Here is a 24,021-nt window from a genome sequence, read left to right on the forward strand (position 1 = left end):
CAATACCTGGTTTCAAATCAACAAATTAAACAAGAGGAAAAACATGGCTTCAACACCCCTAACCCTCTCTCTCTCTCTCTCCCTCTCTCTCTCTCTCTCTCTCCTTTGTTATCGCTGCTATAGTTAGATACCTGTTATCATTATAGTGATTTGATGATTATTCATGATTTATTTCTGGCTTGATTTGAAGCCTTTACATTTAGATTGAAATGAAGCTTTATCCTGTTCAGATATATCCGGCACTTTCTTATTCTTAGTCTCTTATTCTTAGCCCCTACAGTTGTTCTTTCAAGCAATATCACAGACTTGATACATTCTTTCCGTCTTATCTATCGGATAACTGTTAATTTGTAAGCGAACCTTTCTCTAGGAAGAAGAAAAAACAACATGCAAAAATCTTTAGTATGTTTCCTATGTTTTAAACATGCTGAGGATTATCAGACACTCATTTGTTGTGAAGTATGTAGGCAAATTTTTTTAGCCTAAACCAGGGAAATGAATGCATCGAAATGGTTAAGCTGATTGCAAAACAACAGGAAGTTGCTGAACTGACCCTTAGAAGTTCATTTGATTCTACTTCATTTCGCTCAGTAAGAAGAGGATCATCCAAGTCGAGTTTTTTTTTTTTTTTTTTGTCTTGTGTTGTGAGTAAGGTAATGTCATGCAGAATATTTTATGAATACAGCTATCGCAGCGGCTTTCACCTCTGCAAAAACTCCTCCGGCGTAATGGTTCTTCTCTCTCTCTCTCTCTCTCTCTCTCTCTCTCGACGTGGATCGGAAGTCACGTAAAGCCGTTGGTCCTGTTGTTGAATGACCTCTGGTTCCATGTATTTCTATTACAATATTAATAACATTACTCTTGTAAAGCGACCGGATATTCCATAAACATTCTACCAGTAATAAAGAACATCAATCAAGGTTACTCTGAAATGGTATTGCCATACGCAATATAAAATGGCCTTAAATAAAAATGATGTAATGAATTGAACGATGAATGTGTTGTGTGTTCTCTCTCTCTCTCTCTCTCTCTCTCTCTCTCTCTCTCTCTCTCTCTCTCTCTCTCTCGACGTGGTTCGGAAGTCACGTAAAGCCGTTCTTCCCGTTGCTGAATAACCACTGGTTCCATGCAACGTAAAAACACCATACAAACAAACTCTCTGTGAATTGCCATTCAGAATGTACTAAGCAGCAACATCAGATCCTTGACTAGAGATATATGAAGAGACGGAACAGGTTCGGTTGGTAGACATAAAAACATGCAAAAACAATTGAAAGGCGCCTGTAATGGATTGAAGGCTGCTGAGAGGAGAGGGGCAGATCGGAGGGGATTCTGGGAAAACTTATCAGTGCATCGTCGGGACAGACAGCAGGGAAATTAGGAGAATTGGAAAAGCGTCGATTGGAAGAATAAACAAGGAAATTCAGGAGTAAATATTGGTGTGCGGGGCACCGAGGAGTAAGTCAATAAGACTGATTAAAGCGTCCAAGCTGGAAAGAGAAGGGTTAAGCTGACATTCTCCTCGGAGAGGAAACATGGAGAGTTACTTATTCGGAATCCCTGGGGCTGTGAAACCTTGGAAACATTTGATTAGAAATGGAGGGTCGTCTGATTTACTGTTCGCTGGCCTTGTAGAGTGTATACAGGTCGTGCAAAATAAGAAAGAGTTTCATCAGATCGGATGCGTAGAATGTTTTCATTTGATATATAAGAGACTCCAATGCTTTCCAGTTTACTACCAATCTCCTCGATTGCTTATGAATTAAAGATTATTCAGAAAAGTAAAGATTATTTAGAAATACAAATGAAAACAATCGCCACCCTTAAGTTATATCATTTTTACGAGTTTAAGTCCCCTTTCCACCCATGTGTAATTTACAAGCCTATTTTTCTGTTCATCTTGTATTTGCAAAATATTTATCGTAACATAGATTCCATGCGCATGATAGCAAAGTCCTTTTGTCTGGTCTGTCTCTCTTTTAGTCTCTAGAATTGTTTCCTTCTGAGTTCCTCCGGGATATATCTTCACAGAAATGAGGCTCATATTATTATTATTATTATTATTATTATTATTATTATTATTATTATTATTATTATTATTATTATTATTATTATTATTATTATTATTATTATTATTATTATTATTATTATTATGCTGATGATGATGATTATTATAATTAATTGTCGTTCTTGCTAACTTACCAATAGGACACATCTACGTGTTCGACTAACCCTAGTGAAACATTGTTATAGCCATTCGCCATGAAAGCGTCCCCCCTCCTACCCCCCATTTTTTAAGTTCATGTTTATTATTTTTGTTTACAGTCTGAACCACCAGCCCAATTTTACGAACATTTATATATTTGCATTCATATGTGTATTCCTGTGTTACATGACCAGCGCTCGCCATTCTGTTCCGTCATCGATAGATTGTTGTTTTCGTTTCTGAACTATAACAGGTTCATTGTTCTTTAAAATGCGTGGATTTTTTTTTTTCAGTCAGGCCGTCGTTATATATCTTCCTTGCAGCTGCAACTGTATTTTGCCTTCATTTGTTATTTATTGCGTGATTTTATTTTTGTTTTTCAGTCAGGCCGTCGTTATATATCCTCCTCGCAGCTGCAACTGTATTTTCACTTTCATTTATTATTTGGTCCTTCAAAACGGGCCATATTATTCCCTTAGTTCCAGTTATAAAGTCAAAGAAATAACTGTATATTTTCCTTTCATTTATTATTTGGACGCTCAAAACGGGCCATATTATACCCTTAGTTCCAGCTATAAAGTCAAAGAAACTTCCGTTTTTCGTGTTTGTCCTTATCATTGCTGTTTCCAGCATTCTTTTTATGTCCTCGCTTTTCATATGCGAAGTGACATCCTTCATTCCAGGGTAGCTGAACTCGCCTCACCCCTGGGCACTCATATACCCACCAACCCAAGATTCCCCTCTCATGAACCTTTCCTCATTTCTCCTTACAAGCCTTTGCCCAATTCTTGCTGAATAATTTATTATATATCTTTTGACCGCCGAACTGATGCAATGGTAAAGAGACCAGTTTAAAAAAAAAAAGGGGGGGGGGGGGGGGAATTTATCATGCATTCGAACTTCGATTGTTGTTTTGATATTTATAAAACGAAACGATATATCATTATATTTTATTCCCTGTCGTAATGGAAGGGGATGCTCGAAATTAACTGAAATATATATAGTTTATGATGAATTGCTGATAATCAAAATCAACGTTTTTATGTTGACGTGTGCGATATTTTTTATAAACAATTATCTGTACATTCTTCTAAATTAAAACAATATGATGGTGATCTCCATCTTTAAAATTATTATGAAAAGCATTTTTCCAGGCATCAAACCAGTGGCCGTTAAATCTGGCGTTTTTCATTTGATTGTGCTTGATATTTCCAACTTTGAAATTGTTTTCTCTGACGTACGACTTTTGACCTATAGATTTCGTCAGCATCAAATGTCAGCGCCTGACGGCAGGTTATGCCTTTTTTGTACGGGTAGTAGCCCAGAGAGAGAGAGAGAGAGAGAGAGAGAGAGAGAGAGAGAGAGAGGGTATTGAAGCCATGTTTTTCGTGTTGTTTAATGTTTAATTTGTTGAATTGAAACCAGGTATTATAAGTGTGTTTGTATATATATATATATATATATATATATATATATATATTATATATATATATATACTATCTGCAGTATGACCCTCAAATATCAATTCAGGAATGCCGAAGACACATGGATGTTTTTTAAGATATATTCATTAACAAACGTTTCGCACATGACTATGTGCATCATCAGTCTGAAAAATGACAAAATAATAACATTAAAATAAAAAAAATACACTGATTATTAAAATGACAATTAAAAACATAAAAAAAAAAAAAAAAAAAGCAAATCAAAGTAAAAACAACTGCTGTTACACCAACCTTCAGGTACAAAGAAACAAAGAAGATAGAATGACCAAGAAAGAACAAGAACCTCCAAAGACGACTATGCCAGATATAGTTGAGCAGAGGAGCAGCCACCGTTTAACGATGGAACGAGTCTTTTAATATATAATGACTCTAAGGTGGTCAGATAATCTGCATCCTTAGAATACCCTAATATGGAAAGTGCTGCTTCTTGACCTCAATTTTACAACTGATAGCATGATTTTTTATATTTGAATGTTCTGGTCTGCTCAATCTTTGTCCCGTTCTAAAACTCAAACCTAAGTGACTGTAATAACGCATCTGCAACAACCTTTTCGTTGATCCAATATAAGTACCAGGACATCCTGGGCATGTAAACTTATAGACCACATTGGATCTCATGAAGGGATGCAGACGGTCCTTAAAGCCAAACAAGGAGCCAATTTTGCTGGGATTATTTGATAGCAATTTTAAATTAATGCACGGTATCTCAGTTTCAATAATTTGTTTCAGTTTAAGCGAAAATTTGGAGTTAAAAATATAAGGGATTGAAGCATACATAAGTTTTTTCGGAACATTAAAAACCGGGTGTGGCAGGATGAAAAATGATTAATTAAGTTTGTTGACGTTCTAAAACTAGATCTTTGGGAAATGAATTTTGTTGAAAGAAAGAAAGTAGTTAAAAATTCAATCTCCTTATGAAATATGGCCCAACTGGACGAGTATCTAAGAGCCCTATATACTAAAGTATAGATGGTATTCAATTTAAAAACTGGTTTGGCAAGCACTGTAGAAATTATTTGCAAGACCTGTATAAGTTTTCTTTCTGTAAACGGCAGTAGTAAAAACAGAATTAGCTCTCGTGATTAAAACATCTAAAAACGGTAAACAATTATCTCTCTCCAATTCCATAGTAAAATTAATGTTAGGGTGTTGCTCATTAATAAAATCTAAAAACTGGGTGGCCTGCCACTGATACTTAAAAGGAACAAAGGTATCATCTACATACCTTCTGTAAAAAAATGGTTTAAAAGACGACGGACAACAATCTAAAAATTTTCTTCTAAAAAGACATAAAAAAAATTCGCAAATAAAGGTCCTAATGGAGAACCCATAGCAACACCATCTACCTGAGAGTACAATTTTTGATTAAAAATAAACATAGAATCTTGCACCGCAAGTCCTAGAAGTTGTTTAAAAAGAGACCTAGTAAAACCATGAAATGTAAAATTGCCATCTGGGAAAACTTTCTTTCTTTGTACCTGAAGGTTGGTGTAACAGCAGTTGTTTTTACTTTGCTTTGCTTTTTTTTTTAAATGTTTTTAATTGTCATTTTAAGAATCAGTGTATTTTTAGTATTTTAATGTTATTATTTTGTCATTTTCAGACTGATGATGCACATAGTCATGTGCGAAACGTTTCTTAATGAATATATATATAGATAATATATATAATATATGCATATGTATACACACACACACACACACACACACACACACATATATATTTATATATATATATAATATATATATATATATATATTATATATATATATATATTATATATAGTATTAGAGAAAGAGTTGAAGCCATGCATTTCCCGTGGTTCTAAGTGTTCTGAAAAGAAAGCTATTGTGCCGGCTTCTTTTGTCCGTCCGTACTATTTTCTGTCCGCCTTCAGATATTCAAAATAATACTGAGGGAAAAGAGCTGCAAATTGGTGTACCGATCATCCACCCTCCAATCATTAATCATACCAAATTTCAGCCCTCTAGCATGATTAGTTTTTCTTTTATTTAAGGGTGAAGTTAGCCATAATCGTGCGTCTGGGAACGATATAGGCCAGGCCACCACCGGGCCGCCGTGGTTAATGTTTCATGGGCCGCAGCAGCTCATTGAGCTTTACACCGAGACCGACGCATGATGGATCTATTTTCAGTGGCTTTGATGATAGGATGTACAAAAAACTCTATTGCGCCGAAGTTTATTGTGCCGGAGAAACTTCGGCGCATATTTTACTTCTGATTGTTGCATTCAATCCGGGCGTCTGAATCGTCACCCGTCGCTGTGGAGAGGCCGGGTGGGGGGGGGGGGGGGGGGGGGGGGGTTAGGGGGGGGGGGTGGGGAGTGGGGGCAGGGGGAAAAGTGGGTTGCCATCCAGTCCAGAGCTAATTCGCGATGCTGCAGAGCGGCGAAAAGCCCTGTGTGAAGACTACAAAGCAAAAAGTCCATTTAGCGCTCGTGAAAAAGTGACAGCGGAAAGGACTGCGGAAAGGACGCCTCATCGAAAGGCTTAAGTTAAAACTGGCATTTTGCAAAAAATTCTCTCTCTCTCTCTCTCTCTCTCTCTCTCGTTGCATTGCATTTCCTGTGCTTGATTACTGATTGGGAGCATGACAATTTTTTTTTTTTTTTTTTTTTTTGCCGTTCATATATGTTGGGGTTTTCCTGCCTTGGCCTTCAAGTAACCAAATTTTATAATATGCTCAGTTTCTGCTCCGTCATTACAGACTAACAGGATCAACTAAATGGAAATATCTTTGCATCACCCTTTATTACCATTTGATTGTATACGAGGTCAGTTAAGAAGAGTTTCGGATTATTACGAATATATTTTATTTATAAATACATAGGAAAATACATCGAACATTGAATACGTAAGTTTAATTTCTACACCCTAGCTATGTATGTAAATACACACACATATAAAAAGACTTACGCTTAGCTATATTTATATACATATATGAAAACACGTTATATGGTATGCGCATCAACTGCATACATACTATGTAAATGTGTGAATGTGGAAGTATTTCCATACGTGTACATACTCATATGAATGCCTGTGTGTATGGTATGCATGTTATATAGAGCAACATGTATAAATAAATGAATAAAACTGAAGTTTGTATTTATACGATATTCTTCAGCTACGTCCTAACGAGTGACCCTGAACTTGTCGAGAAACCCATTATGCGCAAATTAGGTATTTCGTGTCGTGGTATGACGCCAATCGAACTTTCTTTTGGAGTCTCTGTAGCCATTGGAAAAGAGTTCAGGGTCAGGTATCCTACGAGGTCCAGTCGTGAATCATCAAGTACTTGAAAGGAAGCATTTGTTTTCCTCGGGTTGGAAGAGCTCGGTGATTGGACAAGAAAAGGAGAAAGGATCGATTCCCTTTTGTGCGTTGTCAAGTTGTGGCTTTTAGTTTCCAGTGTTCCAGTTTTCTCCGTGACTATTATATATATATATATATATATATATATATATATATATATATATATATATATGTGTGTGTGTGTGTATTTATGTATGTGTTATATATATATATATATATATATATATGTATATATATGTATATGTATATATGTACACATATATGTATGTATGTATGTATGTATGTATGTATGTATGTATGTATGTATGTATGTATGTGTTTTAAGCGCGTTAAAGGCTGGCCATTGTTCCATGTGGGAGTTTGTGCTTGTACGTGCGTGCGTGTTGATGTGCTTTTTTTTTTTATAAATACGGTCTCGTATTTAGGAGTGTGTCGAAACATTGCGTTCGATTTAAAGATACTCGTATGAAGCTGATAGAAAACTATCCTAGTTCTTGTTAGGTTCGGAGCTCTAGCTCGTATACTAGACAATAATCTCATAAAAATAGAATTATCTCGAAACAGCTTCAACAGTGCTGCTGGTGGTGCTCTTGCATCGTAAGAATAATTTGTGTGGTTCACTTAGTTTCAACATCGAAAGAAGCTTGTTTATACTGCATCGCATTGCAAATCATCGTAAGAGAGAACTTACACTAGTATTACTATAGTAGATTCACATCAGCCGTGCATATGCTGTCTAGGTCAGTCCCTTACGACGTTCCTGATTGGCTGTTGATAAGCCAATCACACAGCTGGAAACTCTGTCTCTCGAGAGAGTTCACATAGGCAGGATGTATGTTCCACCTCTCCTGAAAGACATATGCCTCAGGAGAAGTTAAAAGTTAAGTACATCTTAGTTTTACCAGACCACTGAGCTGATTAACAGCTCTCCTAGGGCTGGCCGGAAGGATTAGATCTTTTTACGTAGCTAGGAACCAATTGGTTACCTAGCAACGGGACCTACAGCTTACTGTGAACCACATTATATCGAGAAATGAATTTCTATCACCAGAAATAAATTCCTCTGGTTGCTCGTTAGCCGAGCCGAGAATCGAACTTCGGACTACCGGATTGGTAGTTAAGCGCGAAATCCACTCGGCCAACGAGGGACTATGCCTCAGGAGAGATGGAACATACGTCCTGCCTATATGAACTCTCGAGAGAGACTGAGAATTTCCAGCCGTGTGATTGGCTTATCAACAGCCAATTAGGAGCGTCGAAAGGGACTGGCCTAGACATCAAATGCACGGCTGATGTGAATTACTATAGCTGCTGCTACTGTTCCTACAACTACTACTACTCCTTCTACTACTTACTGCTGCTAATCCTTGTTTTACTACTAATACTACTTAAATACAGTGATCATCATAATGATAGCATTATTGATTGTAGTACTGACGACGCTAGCGACGATTATCTAGGTCAGAATGTGTTATCCCTTGACTCTCCAAAACTGAATCAATAGCTATTCTGGTCTACTTTCAAAGCAGCGTTGCACTTGCCAGAGATATCACATGTTTTCCCCCCAACTATCCTCAGAAGTCTGAGTGAGCGCCTGTGTTTCATAAGTGTGTTCTGGCAGCGAAAAGCCTTCTGTTCCCTTTATGTTGTTATACTAAGAGTTTTAACGTAACACCATAGACTCGCAAGTCACTGAGACAGACTGCTAGATAAAAGAATATCCTTCTTTCCCTCTGAATGTTACCCCTCGACATCGCTCTTCTCTGCTACCTTCTCCTCTGCCTAGTTCGTCGTCTGTTTCGGTCCGAACTTTGATTTGGTCAACTTGAGGACTAGAAAATAAGGATTAGAAAACTATGGCTCTTATGAGATTGTCACTTACCGTTATATATTTAAGCAAAAGTCGTGTTCATTTACTATTAAAGAAACACTAACGAACGGCTTACGAATCGACACTGAAAATGTTTAAAATCTATGAAAAGAGAGAGCTACCAACACGTTGAGGATATGTACATGGAGGTTTTATAATCGCCGCTAAAAGTAAATGAACACTCCGACTGTAAACATATATATGTATATAGCTACATCTCTGCAATGACGAACACACACACGTTGATTGATTCAAAGCATCAAAAATCACAATGAGACAAAATGGAAGTGGACACATTCCAGCGAGATTCTTCGATCCATCAATTTCATGTCAGTTCCCATCGAGTACATGACTGGCAGGTTTGATATTGCAAAAAAACAAAAAAAAGAAAAAAACAACTTGGTGTTTTAACGTCAGTGAGATGAAGCTGTCCTGCACTTTATTATGCCTTCAGCTTTGATTTCTGCCGTTATTATTATTATTATTATATTATTATTATTATTATTATATGCTTTTTCTTCAGAAGAATGCAAAACAGTGCTTGGCTTGTCTCGGCAAGATGTGAAAATAATCTTTAGTCAAATCAGAACGCCTTGGATTAAGAGGAGACAGTTTATCCTTGCTGAAGACGATCTAACGCTTGTTTTTAGTTAAAAACCTAACATAAAGTAAGTCCAATTGACGCAATTTTTCTGAAGGGTAAACGTATATAAGTTTAGTGTACTCAGACGGAATAGTAACGGGGTGGGACAAGCGTTTGATTAAGTCGCAATATCTAGATATGTCGTCAAACATAATTCATGATTAAAGTAAATACGACCAGAGGTTAGGTAAAAAAAAAAAAAGTATGCAGGAAGGTCGAGAAGGACTTGATCTTATGCACTCGTAGCAAAAACTTTTCTAATGCCGTTTCAAGGAGATTAATCGACTTTGTAGATTTTCTTAAACTAGAGTCATAGCCCTTTGTTTTGACAACGCAATTTGGAGCATTGTTACTCTGTCAACATCGCATGAAAGTTATTTGACCAGTCATGTATTCCCAGTCTCACAGGAAGAGATTCCCTTGTGAGTGATTAACTCCGCTTGTTCTTGGACTCTGGCGCTGGCAAATGAAGTCAACTGGGATTCTGCTTGTATTGAAAATGACAGATTTCTTTGCTGGGCACCAATTCATTCATAATCCCGTATTCATTCACGGTCAAGAGAGATGGCTTCCCTGTTGACTCAGACTGTCTCACTGCGGTGGTAAAATGAATTTTCTTTTAAAAAAATTCGATGAAGCCAGAAGGTTTTTGTCAAGTGCAAATCGTATTTTTCATTGCAAACTCAAGTTGAATACCCCAGTAAAAGTAAAGGCTACGATAAATAACGTATGTCCTTAAAAAGAAATATGCCTTTTTTTGAATTAAGGTTACCGGAAAAAGTTTCATTTGCTGTACCTGCCATTCCTTATATATATATAAATATATATATATATATATATATATATATATAATATATATGGATATATTTATACATTTGATATATAATATATATATATATAGTAGTATAGATATATATATAGATATATATTATATATATATAGTATACTATATAATATCTATGTGGGATAACATCCACAGTGAAGTAAAATGCCTCTTGTAAGTTTTAAAATATGTATTACTTGTATAGGATTAAAGCTTTTTCGACCATCAACTGTGGTCTTGTTCACTTTAGTGAACAAGACCACAGTTGATGGTCGAAAGCTTTAATCCTATACAAGTAATACATATTTTAAACTACAAGAGGAATTACTTCACTGTGGATTGTATCCCCATTTACTTAGAGGTACGACATAGTACCTGGCTTCTGCATATATATATATATATATATATATATATATATATATATATATATATATATATATATATATATATATATAAATTTGTGTTTGTATGTGAGTGTATATATACAAGAACATTTATACATAAATTTCCCACAAACAAATTATATATGATTACGTTGTTGATCACCGAACTCCTGAGCATTAATACATCTATTGTGGACCATAAATAAAGTTCACTATTAAGTAGACTTAAGTATTATATACCTATGGACAAGCAGCGTTTCCCCTACTGCCAGCGGAGCTTATTTATTAGATTCCTTGGTATCGAAAATAATATTCAAGTTTTTCAACTCGAACGTTTTGTTCCAATTATTTTTTCAACTTTGAATATTTTTAACCACGTCATTGGTTTTTGTAAATATACTGTCGGTATCATATCACTTGAAAAGTTACATCTGTTTTTCTGCATGAATTGTTTAATCTGTCATGTAAATATCATAATTAAATTCGAAATCATGTACCCGGTAGCCTTTGCGTTTCATTTTCTTTGACGTAATTTATACTTTATTTTGGTTTATTCGTTTCCATTTTATGAAGCCAGAAAGTTAACGTAAACTTAGATTCTTTGCTTTTCTTCACATTCTTCCTCGTTAGTATAGTTTGTTTTCTGCGTTTATATCTCGTCTCTTGTTCTTTCAACTTTATACACTTTTGATACACTAATAAAAAAAAAACAAAAGCATCATCCGTACATCACCAACCACACATGAGGTCTAACTTAAACCTCTGTGTCGTTGGTTTCCTCGTGGATTCGGCTCCCTCAGATTATTTTCAAACGTTGGTGGCGGCCAGGTGAAGCCCCGAGGACATCTTCTCCTGCATCACCAGGGACACGAGATCCACGGCGCTCTTCACCTTCCTCTGCGGGTCGAGGTTCTTCACGCTCAGAGCCGAGGGCGACCTCGACAGTCCGAGGTACCCCCCGGCCAAGGATCCCCGCCCGTAGATCTCCGGGGCGCCCCAGTCGTATCTCCCCCCGACGGCGCCTCCCTCGCACAGTGTGAGGTCAGACGTACTCTGAATGTTGATGTTGATGCAAGGGCCCAATTGGGCCGGGGTGGGTCTAGGGGGAGGGGGGGATGGGGCCGTGTATGCCGGCTGGTAAGGTTCCAGCATTCGTAGTTTGCCCCATCTGCCAAAAGTGGAATGGGGTCAGCGTTAATGAGGTCAAGGAAGGTCGAGGTCATAGTGCTATACTGACAGGATTTAGAACCGCTACAACAACAAGACTGTAGTAGATTCACATCAACCGAGCATCTGATGTCTAGGCTGATTGTCTGCTGATAAGCCAGTCACATAGCTGGAAACTCTCAGTCTCTCATGGGCAGGATGTATGTTCCACCTCTCCTGAGGGATACGTCTTTCAAAAGTATCCTCCCAGGAGAGGTGGAACATACATCCTGCCTACGTGAACTCTCTCGAGAGACTTGAGAGTTTCCAGCCCTGTGATTGGCTTATCAACAGCCAATCAGGAGCGTCGTAAGAGACGGGCCTAGACATCAGATGCACGGGTGATGTGAATCTACTATAGTAATGATAATTTTTTTCAGTGATCATCAGCATCATTGCAACAGCATGAATAATAATAATTTTTCAACTACCCATATAATGGTGAGAATGTAAAAGAAAAAAAAAAGGTCAAGCATTTATACATTTCACGACATGACTTGAATTATGCAATGCAAAGAACAGGTCCTTTTATTGACTCTTACATTAAAGGTGTGTCCACACGGTCGAACAATGTCCGACGGACAAACATTGTTACCATATCATAGGCGAAGCAGGATGACGTCATAAGCGTTGAAACGGTGGAAGTAGATCTGGCAACAAACAGTGATACCAAATGAACTTGCATAACACTGTTTTTACTCTGCTCACAAGGCATAGACTGGCAGACAATTGTTAATTGGTAACAATGTTTGTCCGTCGGACATTGTTCGACCGTGTGGACGCACCTTAAGAATTCAAAATGTCGTCCAATGAAACCGAAACTTGACATATATACCTGTTTATGAAGAGAGTTATGGCTCCCGCCCACAGCATGAGGACCACCAGCACCAGGGCGATTTCCTCGGCTCTGACGGTGACGGTTCCCACGGACACGACCGGCGGGGAGGGCACCTTGTGGAAGTTGCCCTCCCGCCCCCCTGTGTGACTGACGCTGCTTCGTCCCCCCCCTCCGGGACCGTCGCTTGGGACCTTGGGAAGAAAGGACGAATTAGAGGACGTATCCCTCAGGAGAGTTGGAGTATACATCCTGCCTTTTTGAACTCTCTCGAGAGACTGAGGGTTTCCCAGCCCCGTTGATTAGCTTATCAACCGCCAATCAGAGGCGTTAGGTAAGGGGGGACTGGCCTAGACATCAGATGCACGGTTGATGTGAATCTACTATAGTTCCTCGTTGGACGAGTGGTTTACATGGTCGCCTACCGATTTGGTAGTCGCGAGTTCGATCCCCGCTCTGCCAACAAGGAATCAGAGGAATTTATATCTGGTGATTAGAAATCCATTTCTCGATCTAATGTGGTTCGGATCCCACAATAAGCTGTAGGTCCCGTTGCGAGGTAACCAATTGGTTCCTAGCCACGTAATAATATCTAACGCTTTGGGCCAGCCCTAGGAGAACTGTTAATCAGCTCAGTGGTCTGGTTCAATTAAGATATGCTTATTTAACTTCAGTTGCTTTAAACATATCTGTAACTATTTCCGTTTTTTTCTGTGATAAATGTGTTTAATAAAGCAAAAAGAAATTATTTTTTAAAGTTATGAATAATTTAACTCTATAATTCAAATACTAACAAACTTGCTCCCTTATTTCCTATTTCTTAGTTAGAGTCACTAAACAATGCCAATATTAAGTGAACCTGTTCATTCACTTTGTTAATAGCTGTAGTTTTAAATGAATTTTTTTGTGACATTATATATCTCTGAAACAAAGTTTTTTTTTGTCTTCTCTCCGTGGACTGGCTGGGCTGCTAAAGTATATCAGAGGCAGTTGAAACGATGTATGAACAAAGAATGTGGCAAATAAGTATGAGTAACCAGCCTTACTGGATTTAATGCACTTTCCACTAATTTAACTCTACAAATATTTCAGTTTAATATTCGGCGAATGAAGGGTGAGTGGAATTCCATATGGCAAGAAACTGCATGAAAAATAACCTATTTTTCCACCATTTTCGTATTGAATTGAATTTGAGAAAAATAGTTTATCGTCCATCATTAGCGTCGGTATTGCAAACGCTTTCATTATTTAGAGCATTCATCATTTATAGACTGCGTCAACCATTTATTGGCCAAGCGGCATAACGCTGAAACTTTGATAAACGAAAGTTGTGACCCAATTGAAGGTGATGCTGATCAAAATGAAAGAATCCGATAAGTCGGCCAGTGAGATATTAATAGACTTCATTGATTTCTCACTTTGAATTACTGATGAAATCCGCCGACAGCAGATTGCAATCTCCGGCTTATTTCGTGTGGGCTATCGAGGAGGACGATTCATTTTACTGCAGTATTTATGGACGGTTAAAGTACTCGTTCATTACCGAAATAACATTAATAATGATAATATTCTGTTGAATAAAATTGGCAGAGTTCAGCGAATTAATCTTATAATATTATCTTTTTTATTTTTCTTATTACTCGCTTCTCTTGCTCAGCGATACTTCTTAATAATTGGCCAATATTCGTATTGGGAGATATCTAAATAATGCTGAATGTGATATTTTATTTAGAACAGGATTTTGCTTAACTTTCAACTTGGAATATTTATACCCCACCTGTTTTTAAAAAAACACGAAGTATGTTGCATCCCAACTTGAGCTAATTCGATTCATGATTTCGTAATCATGCCCCAATATTAGCAAATAGAATGGAACAAAAGAGTAAGAATTAAGTGCCTCTAAAAGTTCATCTATTATTTTATCCTGACTTACTACTACTTAGGACGACGTTTGCATACTACAGTAAGACGGAAATCATAGAAGTGAACGGCTTCCAAACCTTGCCAGGGTAGATGTTGGAGCTGACTCGGGCTACTCCAGGGGACACGACCACCTCTGGGAACTGATGCTTCGGGATCTGTTGTGGGTATTCTTGGGATCTGTCTGCAATGAAGGGAGAGAGAGAGGAGGTGTGATCAGTGCTGGGAGAGAGAAGGAGAGAGCATGATAAATGCTGGGAGAGAGAAGGTGAGAGAGCATGATAAATGATGGGAGAGTGAAGGAGCGAGCATGATAAATGCTGGGAGATAGAGCAGGAGAGAGCATGATAATGCTGATTAAGAAGGAGAGAAGAAGTAGAGAGAGAGAGAGAGAGAGAGAGAGAGAGAGAGAATGATATTTTTTAGGCCCTGTAAATACTTTTTTGCCGTTTGTTCATCAGCTATTTTTATTTGTTCTTTTGGTTCATAGAGAGAGAGAGAGAGAGAATGATATTTGTAGGCCCTGAGGTAAATACTTTTTTTGCCGTTTGTTCATCAGCTATTATTTATTGTTCATTTTGGTTCATAGATGAGAGAGACCTTACCTTACCTTACAGACCTTACATCTTGTTCGGTTGCCACCCCAGGTCCCTCAGTGTGAGGCACCTCTAATGTCTACTAGAGAGTTGCTAGTACATCTTCCGGTATATTTTGCATCTTCCAATCTTGGATGGTCTGGGATGCAGTTTAGATATTTGGCGAGCTTATTCTTAACACATCTACGCTCACTCCTGATATATTCCTCAGATGAGCTGGCAACGCATTGAATAGACGCTGCATTATCGATGCTGGTGCGTAGTGGATTAATGTCCTGTGTGCTTTCCTTATTTTTCCTGGTATAGTTTTGGCACTATTAATCTACCTCTGCTGCTCTTTCTGATATTTTTAGTTCCATGATATTTTCTGCTATTCCTTCTTTATCTGTTCCATGCCTGAATTATCATGTAGCGTTCTCTTCTCCTTTCTAGACTATATAATTTTAAGAATTGTAGTCTTTCCCAGTAGTCAAGGTCTTTAACTTCTTCTATTCTAGCTATAAAGGACCTTTGTACACTCTCTATTTGTGCAATATCCTTTGATAGTGTGGGTACCATCTCATATTGCAATATTCAGTGGATACGAACATATGTTATAAAGCATAATCATGTGTTCAGCTTTTCTTGTTTGAAGTGCCGTAACAACATTCCCATTTTTGCTTTACATTTTGCCAACAGAGTTTGCTATTTGATCATTGCATAACATGTTCCTATTCATCATCACACAAGGTCTTTAACTGCTTCCTTATTTGTGATTGTCTCATTATTAGGTCCCTTATATGCATATAGCTTTCTTTCTCTGTCTCCATAATTTATTGATTCAAATTTATCAGAGTTAAATACCATCCTATTTACCTCTGCCCAATCATAATACTTTGTTAAGGTCTCTTTGTAGAGCGTTCCTATCTTCATCACAAGTAATTTCTCTACTTTTATTCTTGTGTCATCTGCGAAACTACTCACTACCGAATCCTTAACATTATTGTCTATGTCTTCAATCATAATAACAAACAGTATTGCAGCTATCACCGTACCTTGCGGCACACCGGATATTACCTTGGCTTCATCCGATTTCTCGTCGTTTGCAATAACTATCTGTTTTCTGTTGTGTAAAAATTCTTTTAACCATCTTCTTACTTTATCCACGATATTGTGTTTTCTAATTTTCTTCGCTAATATACTATGGTCTACTTTATCAAAAGCTTTTGCAAAGTCTAAATAAACCACATCTCGTTTCATTTCCGCTTTCATATTTTTGAATATGTTCTCACGGTGGACTAACAGTTGGGTTTGTGTACTTTTTCCGGGTACGAAACCATGTTGTCCTTTATTAAACAATTATTTTTTATTAAATGTTTTCATAATATTTTCTTCATTACCCTTTCATACACTTTCATAATATGTGATGTTAGACTCCACAAGGCCTATAATTAACTTTGCCTTTAGTTCCCCCTTGGATCCACTTTTGAAAGTAGGGGTAATATATGCTAATTTGTGCTCATCATCTTGCCTGTATCTACACTTTGTCTTAATAATATTGCAAGTGGCTTTGCGATAGAATGAACTACTTTCTTTAACAAAATAGCAGGAATTCCATCAGGCCCTGCAGCAGCTCCATTTTTAATTTCATTAATAGCCTGCACAATATCAGCTTCATTAATATCTAGTCAGCTAAATATTCACTATTTTCATCCCTTACTTCTATATCATTATCTTCATTATCTATTCTAGGGGTGAATTCTCTCTTATATCGTTCTGCCAAGTATGTTGCAAATTCCTTTTTTTCATTCGTTAACTCCCTTCAATTCTTAGAGGGCCTATTATATTCTTCTTTTATTCATCTTCTTCGCATAGAGTATAATAGTTGGGATTTTGCTTGATATTAATAGGGTTTTTTCTTCCAAGTCCCGTTTTCATTTTCTTTTGATTGTATATCTTTTGTTCTGCAAAGAGAGAGATAGAGAGAGAGAGAGAGAGAGAGAGAGAGAGAGAGAGAGAGAGAGAGAGAGAGAGAGAGAGAGAATGTTAGTTTTAGGCCCTGAGGTAAATACATTTTTTTGTGATTCGTTCATCCATATTAATTATTGTTTATTTTTGGTTCATAGAGAGAGAGAGAGAGAGAGAGTAGAGAGTGAGAGAGAGAGAGAGAGAGAGAGAGAGAGAGAGAGAGAATGTTAATTTTTAGGCCCCTGAGGTAAATACTTTTTTTGTGATTCGTTCATCCAATATTAATTATTGTTTATTTTGGTTCATAGAGAGAGAGAGAGAGAGAGAGAGAGAGAGAGAGAGAGAGAGAGAGGAGAGAGAGAGAGAGAATGATATTTTTTTAGGGGCCCTGAGGTAAATACTTCTTTTTTTTGCCGTTTGTTCATCAAATATTATTTATTGTTTCTTATGGTTTTCATAGAGAGAGAGAGAGAGAGAGAGAGAGAGGAGAGAGAGAGAGAGAGAGAGAGAGAGGATGTTATTTTTTAGCCCTAAGGTGAATATTTTTTTGTGGTTTGTACATCAAATATTAATTACCGTTTATTTTGGTTCATTGAGAGAGAGAGAGAGAGAGAGAGAGACCTTACCTTACAGACCTTACAGTTCGTTCGGGTTGCCCCAGGTCCCCTCAGTGTGAGGCGCCTCTAATGTCTACCAGAGATTGCTAGTACATCTTCCGGTATATTTTGCATCTTCCAACAATCTTGGATGGTCTGGGATGCAGTTTAGATATTTGTCGAGCTTATTCTTAAACACATCTACGCTCACTCCTGATATATTCCTCAGATGAGCTGGCAACGCATTGAATAGACGCTGCATTATCGATGCTGGTGCGTAGTGGATTAATGTTCTGTGTGCTTTCCTATTTTTCCTGGTATAGTTTTTGGGCACTATTAATCTACCTCTGCTTGCTCTTTCTGATATTTTTAGTTCCATGAAATTTTTCTGTTATTCCTTCTATCTGTTTCCATGCCTGAATTATCATGTAGCGTTCTCTTCTCCTTTCTAGACTATATAATTTTAAGGATTGTAGTCTTTCCCAGTAGTCTAGGTCCACTTAACTTCTTCTATTCTAGCTGTAAAGGACCTTTGTACACTCTCTATTTGTGCAATATCCTTTTGATAGTGTGGGTACCATATCATATTGCAATATTCAAGTGGACTACGAACATATGTTTTATAAAGCATAATCATGTGTTCAGCTTTTCTTGTTTTTGAAGTGCCGTAACAACATTCCCATTTTTGCTTTACATTTTGCCAACAGAATGGCTATTTGATCATTGCATAACTGTTCCTATTCATCATCACACCAAGGTCTTTAACTGCTTCCTTATTTGTGATTGTCTCATTATTTAGGTCCCACCCTATATGCATATAGCTTTCCTTCTCTGTCTCCATAATTTATTGATTCAAATTTATCAGAGTTAAATACCATTTCCCTATTACCTCTGCCCAAAACATATACTTTGTTAAGGTCTCTTTGTAGAGCGTTCCTATCTTCATCACAAGTAATTTCTCTACTTATTCTTGTGTCATCAGCGAAACTACTCACTACCGAATCCTTAACATTACTGTCTATGTCTTCAATCATAATAACAAACAATATTGCAGCTAGCACCGTACCTTGTGGCACACCGGATATTACCTTGGTTTCATCCGATTTCTCATCGTTTGCAATAACTATCTGTTTTCTGTTGTGTAAAAATTCTTTTAACCATCTTCCTACTTTATCTACGATATTGTGTTTTCTAATTTTCTTTGCTAATATATTATGGTCTACTTTGTCAAAAGCTTTTGCAAAGTCTAGATAAACCACATCTGTTTTTCATTTCCGCTTTTCATATTTTTTGAATATCGTTCTCAACGGTGGACTAACAGTTGGGTTTGTGTACTTTTTCCGGTACGAAACCGTGTTGTCTATATTAAACAAATTATTTTTATTAAATGTTTTCATAATATTTTTCTTCATTACCCTTTCATACACTTTCATAATATGTGATGTTAGACTCACAGGCCTATAGTTTACTTGCCTCTAGTCTTGATCCACTTTTGAAAGTAGGGGGTTGATATATGCTAATTTGTGCTCATCATAAATCTTGCCTGTATCTACACTTTGTCTTAATAATATTGCAAGTGGCTTTGCGATAGAATGAACTACTTTCTTTAACAAAATAGCAGGGACTCCATCCGGCCCTGCAGCAGCTCCATTTTTAATTTCATTAATTGCCTGCACAATATCAGCTTCATTAATTTCTATGTCAGCTAAATATTCACTATTTTCGTCCCTTACTTCTATATCATTATCTTCATTATCTATTCTAGGGGTGAATCTCTCTTATATCGTTCTGCCAGTATGTTGCAAATTTCCTTTTTTCATTCGTTAATCTCCCTCAATTCTCAGAGGGCCTATTTCTATTCTTCTTTTATTCATCTTCTTCGCATATGAGTATAATAGTTTGGGTTTTGCTTGATATTTAATAGGGTTTTTTCTTCCAAGTCCCGTTTTTCATTTTCTTTTGATTGTATAATCTTTTGTTCTGCATTTTCTATCTTACTTTTTACTTCTATAACTTTCCATGCATTTTTTTCTTTTGCAAGACCTTTTTTCCACTTTCTGATTTTCTGGAACAAGATCCTTCTGTCTCTTGGTATGCATGAATGATGTTTACTTTTCTTCTTCGGTATATATTTATCCACTATTTTCTCCAATATTTTATATAATATCTCCTGTATTACCCTTATGTCATCACTTACGAAAATGTTATCCCAATCTTTGTTTAATTCTTCATTAATTTCTGACCATTTTATATTTTTTTTTTTACTGTAGAAGTTGTATTTTCCATATCCTTCCCACTTTTTCATTTCTTGCTTATCTCTATTTTCACTTGCTTTGGAATGAACTGTTAATTCTATGACATTATGATCTGAAATACTCGCATTATAAACTATTATTTCTTTAACATATTCATCTCGTTCAACAAATACTAGTCTAAAGTATTTTCCCTTTCTTGTTGGCAGGTGATTTATTTTTTGAATTGAAATTGTTGTTATTCTAGTAGCATATCTAATAGCTTTTCAAATTGCTTTATCTTCTGCACTACTATTACTCTCTTTTTTATATGTATAAGTACAACCACAGTCTCCTATTCGTTCTTTCCATTCTACGAAAGGAAAGTTGAAGTCACCAGATAGGAGAATAGTCCAGTCCTTGTGATTTCTACATATATCATCCAATTTTTCAATTATTAAGTCAAACTCTTTAGTATTAGGAGGTCTATATATTACTATGTTCATCAATTTTTCAGATTCAAATTCTACCGCTATTAGTTCACATTCTGAGTTACTATATTTCTCATATATTTTTTCCTTGTTTTTTGTCTTTCCCATATATTGCGGTTCCCCCTTGATTTCCTATTTTTTCTATCTGATCTATAAGTTTGGAACCCTTTTATTTGATCATCATTCCCAGTCTCTTGGGAATACCAGGTTTCACTTATATTCATTATATCTATTTTCTTTTCATTTTGGGTTAGTTTCTTCTAAGTACTCTATTTTTGTTTCTTTTTGAGTTACTCGTAACTAAACCCTGCGCATTCATCACTATGATGGTTTGCGTGTTTTCTCCTTCATTTAATATTGGTAGTAATAAGGATTTTCCATGTCTCTTTCCTGTTCTGGTATGTTGTTCTTTTTTTTCATTTCCAGAAATTCTGACATTAAAAAATCCAACTTTTCCATAATATTTGATCTTCCTTCATCATAATTATTCATTTTGTGTCTGAATCTGCAATTTTCTCCGTTTCTGCAATATCCTCTTGCATAATAAATACAGTTATTATCTCTTGAGTAGAATTTCGGAGCTGATGCTTTGAAATTTTTTGCTGACACCCTTTCTGCAATATCCTCTGCATTAATGGAAAATACAGTTCTCTGAGTAAATTTCGGAGCTGATGCTTTGAAATTTTTTGCTGACCCTCATATCTCATTGTGGTTTGCTTTTCTCTTTTACCTGATATTCTTGATTTCTCTCTTTATTTGAGAGAGAGAGAGAGAGAGAGATTATTTTGGCCGTGAGGTATATTCTTTTTTTTTGTGATTTGCCCATCAATGTATTTTTGGCCCGTGAGGTAATTTTTTTTTGTGTGTGTGATTTGTTCATCAAATATTAATTATTGTTTATTTTGGTTCAATTGAGAGAGAGAGAGAGAGAGAGAGAGAGAGAGAGAGAGAGAGAGAGAGAGAGAGAGAGAGAGAGAGAGAGAGAGGTTATTCATTACCCATGAGGTAATTTATTTTTATTTTTTGGTGATTTGTTTATCAAATACTAGTTATTGTTTATTTTAGTTCATTCATTAATAAGAGAGAATACTCATCAAATAAAAACGCATCGACCAAAAATTATTGGGTTGTTTCAGATGTATCCTGAAAAAATAAAACCGTAAAAGATCTTGTATTATAAGTCAGCATTGTATGAAAGACAGTAACAGCCTATAATTGACATTTGTGGATTAAGTTCCTACTAACTCCCTGACTAATCTTGAAACCTCAGCCTTCAAAAGTAATTTTAGGGAAACGAAAATAATGAGGAACAGAAACTTCTTAGACAGAAATCCGTTACATGCGATTAATTCTCGGTTATTTACGTGACGACCTCCTGGAGATATTGGGCGAGAGTGTTTTTCGCTTATGTCAGGAACCCTTCATTTGTCGAAAGGACCCTTTCGATCAGACTGCTGTACAGAAATTGAATTTCGTCTCTGGCAGATATAGCGTGTCCATTATCCAGATCTCGGCGTTTGTTGTTATGTAGCTAAATGTAAAAAGAGAGACAGCCACGCCCCACTACACGCTAGTGACATGGAATATGTCAGCTGTAATGTATTTCATTTTCATGCAGAGATAAGGCGGAATTTTTCGTAATAATGATTATAATTATATTGATATTAATGATAATAATTAAAAAATCCTCATAGTAGCACGAGTCTTCAAATGGAGAAACAAATCCACAGTTATGTAAATGTACGTATATTTAAATTAATAACTTTGAGGATAGCTTTCGGGAATCTGTTCGGTTCCCCTTATCAATAAAGATTGACAAGGGGAACCGAACAGATTCCCGAAAGCTATCCTTAAAGTTTTAAATTTAAATATACGTACATTTACATAACTGTGTATTTGTTTCTCCATTGATGATGATAATAAGAATAATAATAATCTTAATTATGGGCACAGTTTACCGTGTCGAAAACGACGACAATGGTTGCAGGTCCACTATAATATATCATGTGAAAGTTGATGATGGTTTTTAATAAGCATTAATAGCTTTCGAACCTTGTGCTAGGTTCATCTTCAGTCAAGTCACTTGACTGAAAATGAACCTAGCACAAGGTTCGAAAGCTATCAATATTTATTAAAGACCATCAACTTTCACGTGACTTATTATTATGGACCTGCAACCAATCTTAATGATAATGATAATAATTCCCCATTCGCTGTTGGTTTTGCAGATGCAATATCCTGATGATGATGATGATGATGATGACATTATATATCCTGCCTTATCTCTGTTTCCAGTATTGAATAAAGTCGAGTCTCCTATCTCAACATTTCACTATAATTTGAGTCTGTGAAACACTATATTTCCTTTTTATCTACTTAACATCCTTCTGTACGAATAACAATTTATCTGACATCAGTACATCCTTCTTCAGGGCGTTCGTGGAAATAGGAAAATAAGACTAGGGAATAAAGTAAATGATGGGATGAGGTATTAAAGGAGTTTTTTTTTTGCTATCTACAATTTCCGAATCTGGAACAGTTTTTTTTTCACGTCATTACACCCTAAGATAGCTTACTTTTTACATTTCCAGGAGCCTTTCCTATCCGTTAATATATTTTCTAACTTTCAGCCAGTCATCCCTATACCAGGAGATACTATCTAACAAGTATCCTTATTCCCTAGGGTAGTTTCTTCCTTTTATCGACCATCTCTGTCTTGAGTTACTCTTCAGCCCTTTTATCCCTATATCAGCCACTCGTTTCCCCCCAAAGTAGGTTCCCTACTTTATAACTTTACATAAAACCGCCTGAGTAGACATTTTTGTTTACGTTTCAAATTTTTAATGATGCTTTTAGTTTTGTGGCCTCTCGGCACCGTAGATTTTTTATTCTAAGTCTTAGGATGTAGATTCAATTCTTTTACCAGGGCTTTTCCTGGCTCGCTAATGCTTATGAACATTTCGACGGCAGCTTTGAATAAGGAAAATGAATCGTGACTAAATGATAAGCTACAAATAACATTTTTTCTGGGTCTTTGGGTCTAGTCTTCACGCTAACCTCCATTGTTCCAAACTCGCTAATTAAAACAATTTCATTCTCAACTCCTCCAAACCTCGCTATCATTTTTGAGGAATTGAACACTCTGTGTTCGTCGTCGTTACTTTCAACGGGGAAGTATACACGAAACAGTCTTTTGAGTAGATCGGATTACAGCCTTCGGCCATTATCCTTGTCAGAAGTTTGGTTTCCCTACCTCCTCGTCGCCAAAAAGTCTAGCTGTGGTTTCAGTTTATTCTCATAACAATTTTGCCCATCTCCTTTGGTACTGCTTTGGACTCCTTTTTTTTTCGGGCTGCTCTATGAGCAAGAGCCCGTGCTGGCATAGGGTCAGCTAAATCTAAAATCTAAAACATTTGGATTTAATGTTTTATTTTTA

The 24,021-nt window shown here is 36.6% G+C and overlaps 1 protein-coding gene across 1 annotated transcript in view; it reads right to left on the reverse strand.

Annotated features, from left to right (window-relative positions):
• Nucleotides 1-11,121: 11,121 nt before the first annotated feature.
• The window catches only part of LOC135214927 (uncharacterized), a 96,415-nt gene continuing 83,515 nt past the window's right edge, over nucleotides 11,122-24,021 (reverse strand). The window contains exons 3-5 of the mRNA XM_064249415.1: nucleotides 14,805-14,908; nucleotides 12,805-12,998; nucleotides 11,122-11,931 (exon numbers count right to left, since the gene is read on the reverse strand). Coding sequence (XP_064105485.1) covers nucleotides 11,571-11,931; nucleotides 12,805-12,998; nucleotides 14,805-14,908 — 659 coding nt within the window. The 3' untranslated portion in view covers nucleotides 11,122-11,570. The remainder of the gene's footprint in view (nucleotides 11,932-12,804; nucleotides 12,999-14,804; nucleotides 14,909-24,021) is intronic.

Source organism: Macrobrachium nipponense, chromosome 46 (assembly GCF_015104395.2).
Source record: "Macrobrachium nipponense isolate FS-2020 chromosome 46, ASM1510439v2, whole genome shotgun sequence".
In the NCBI taxonomy this organism is placed as follows: Eukaryota; Metazoa; Arthropoda; class Malacostraca; order Decapoda; family Palaemonidae; genus Macrobrachium; species Macrobrachium nipponense.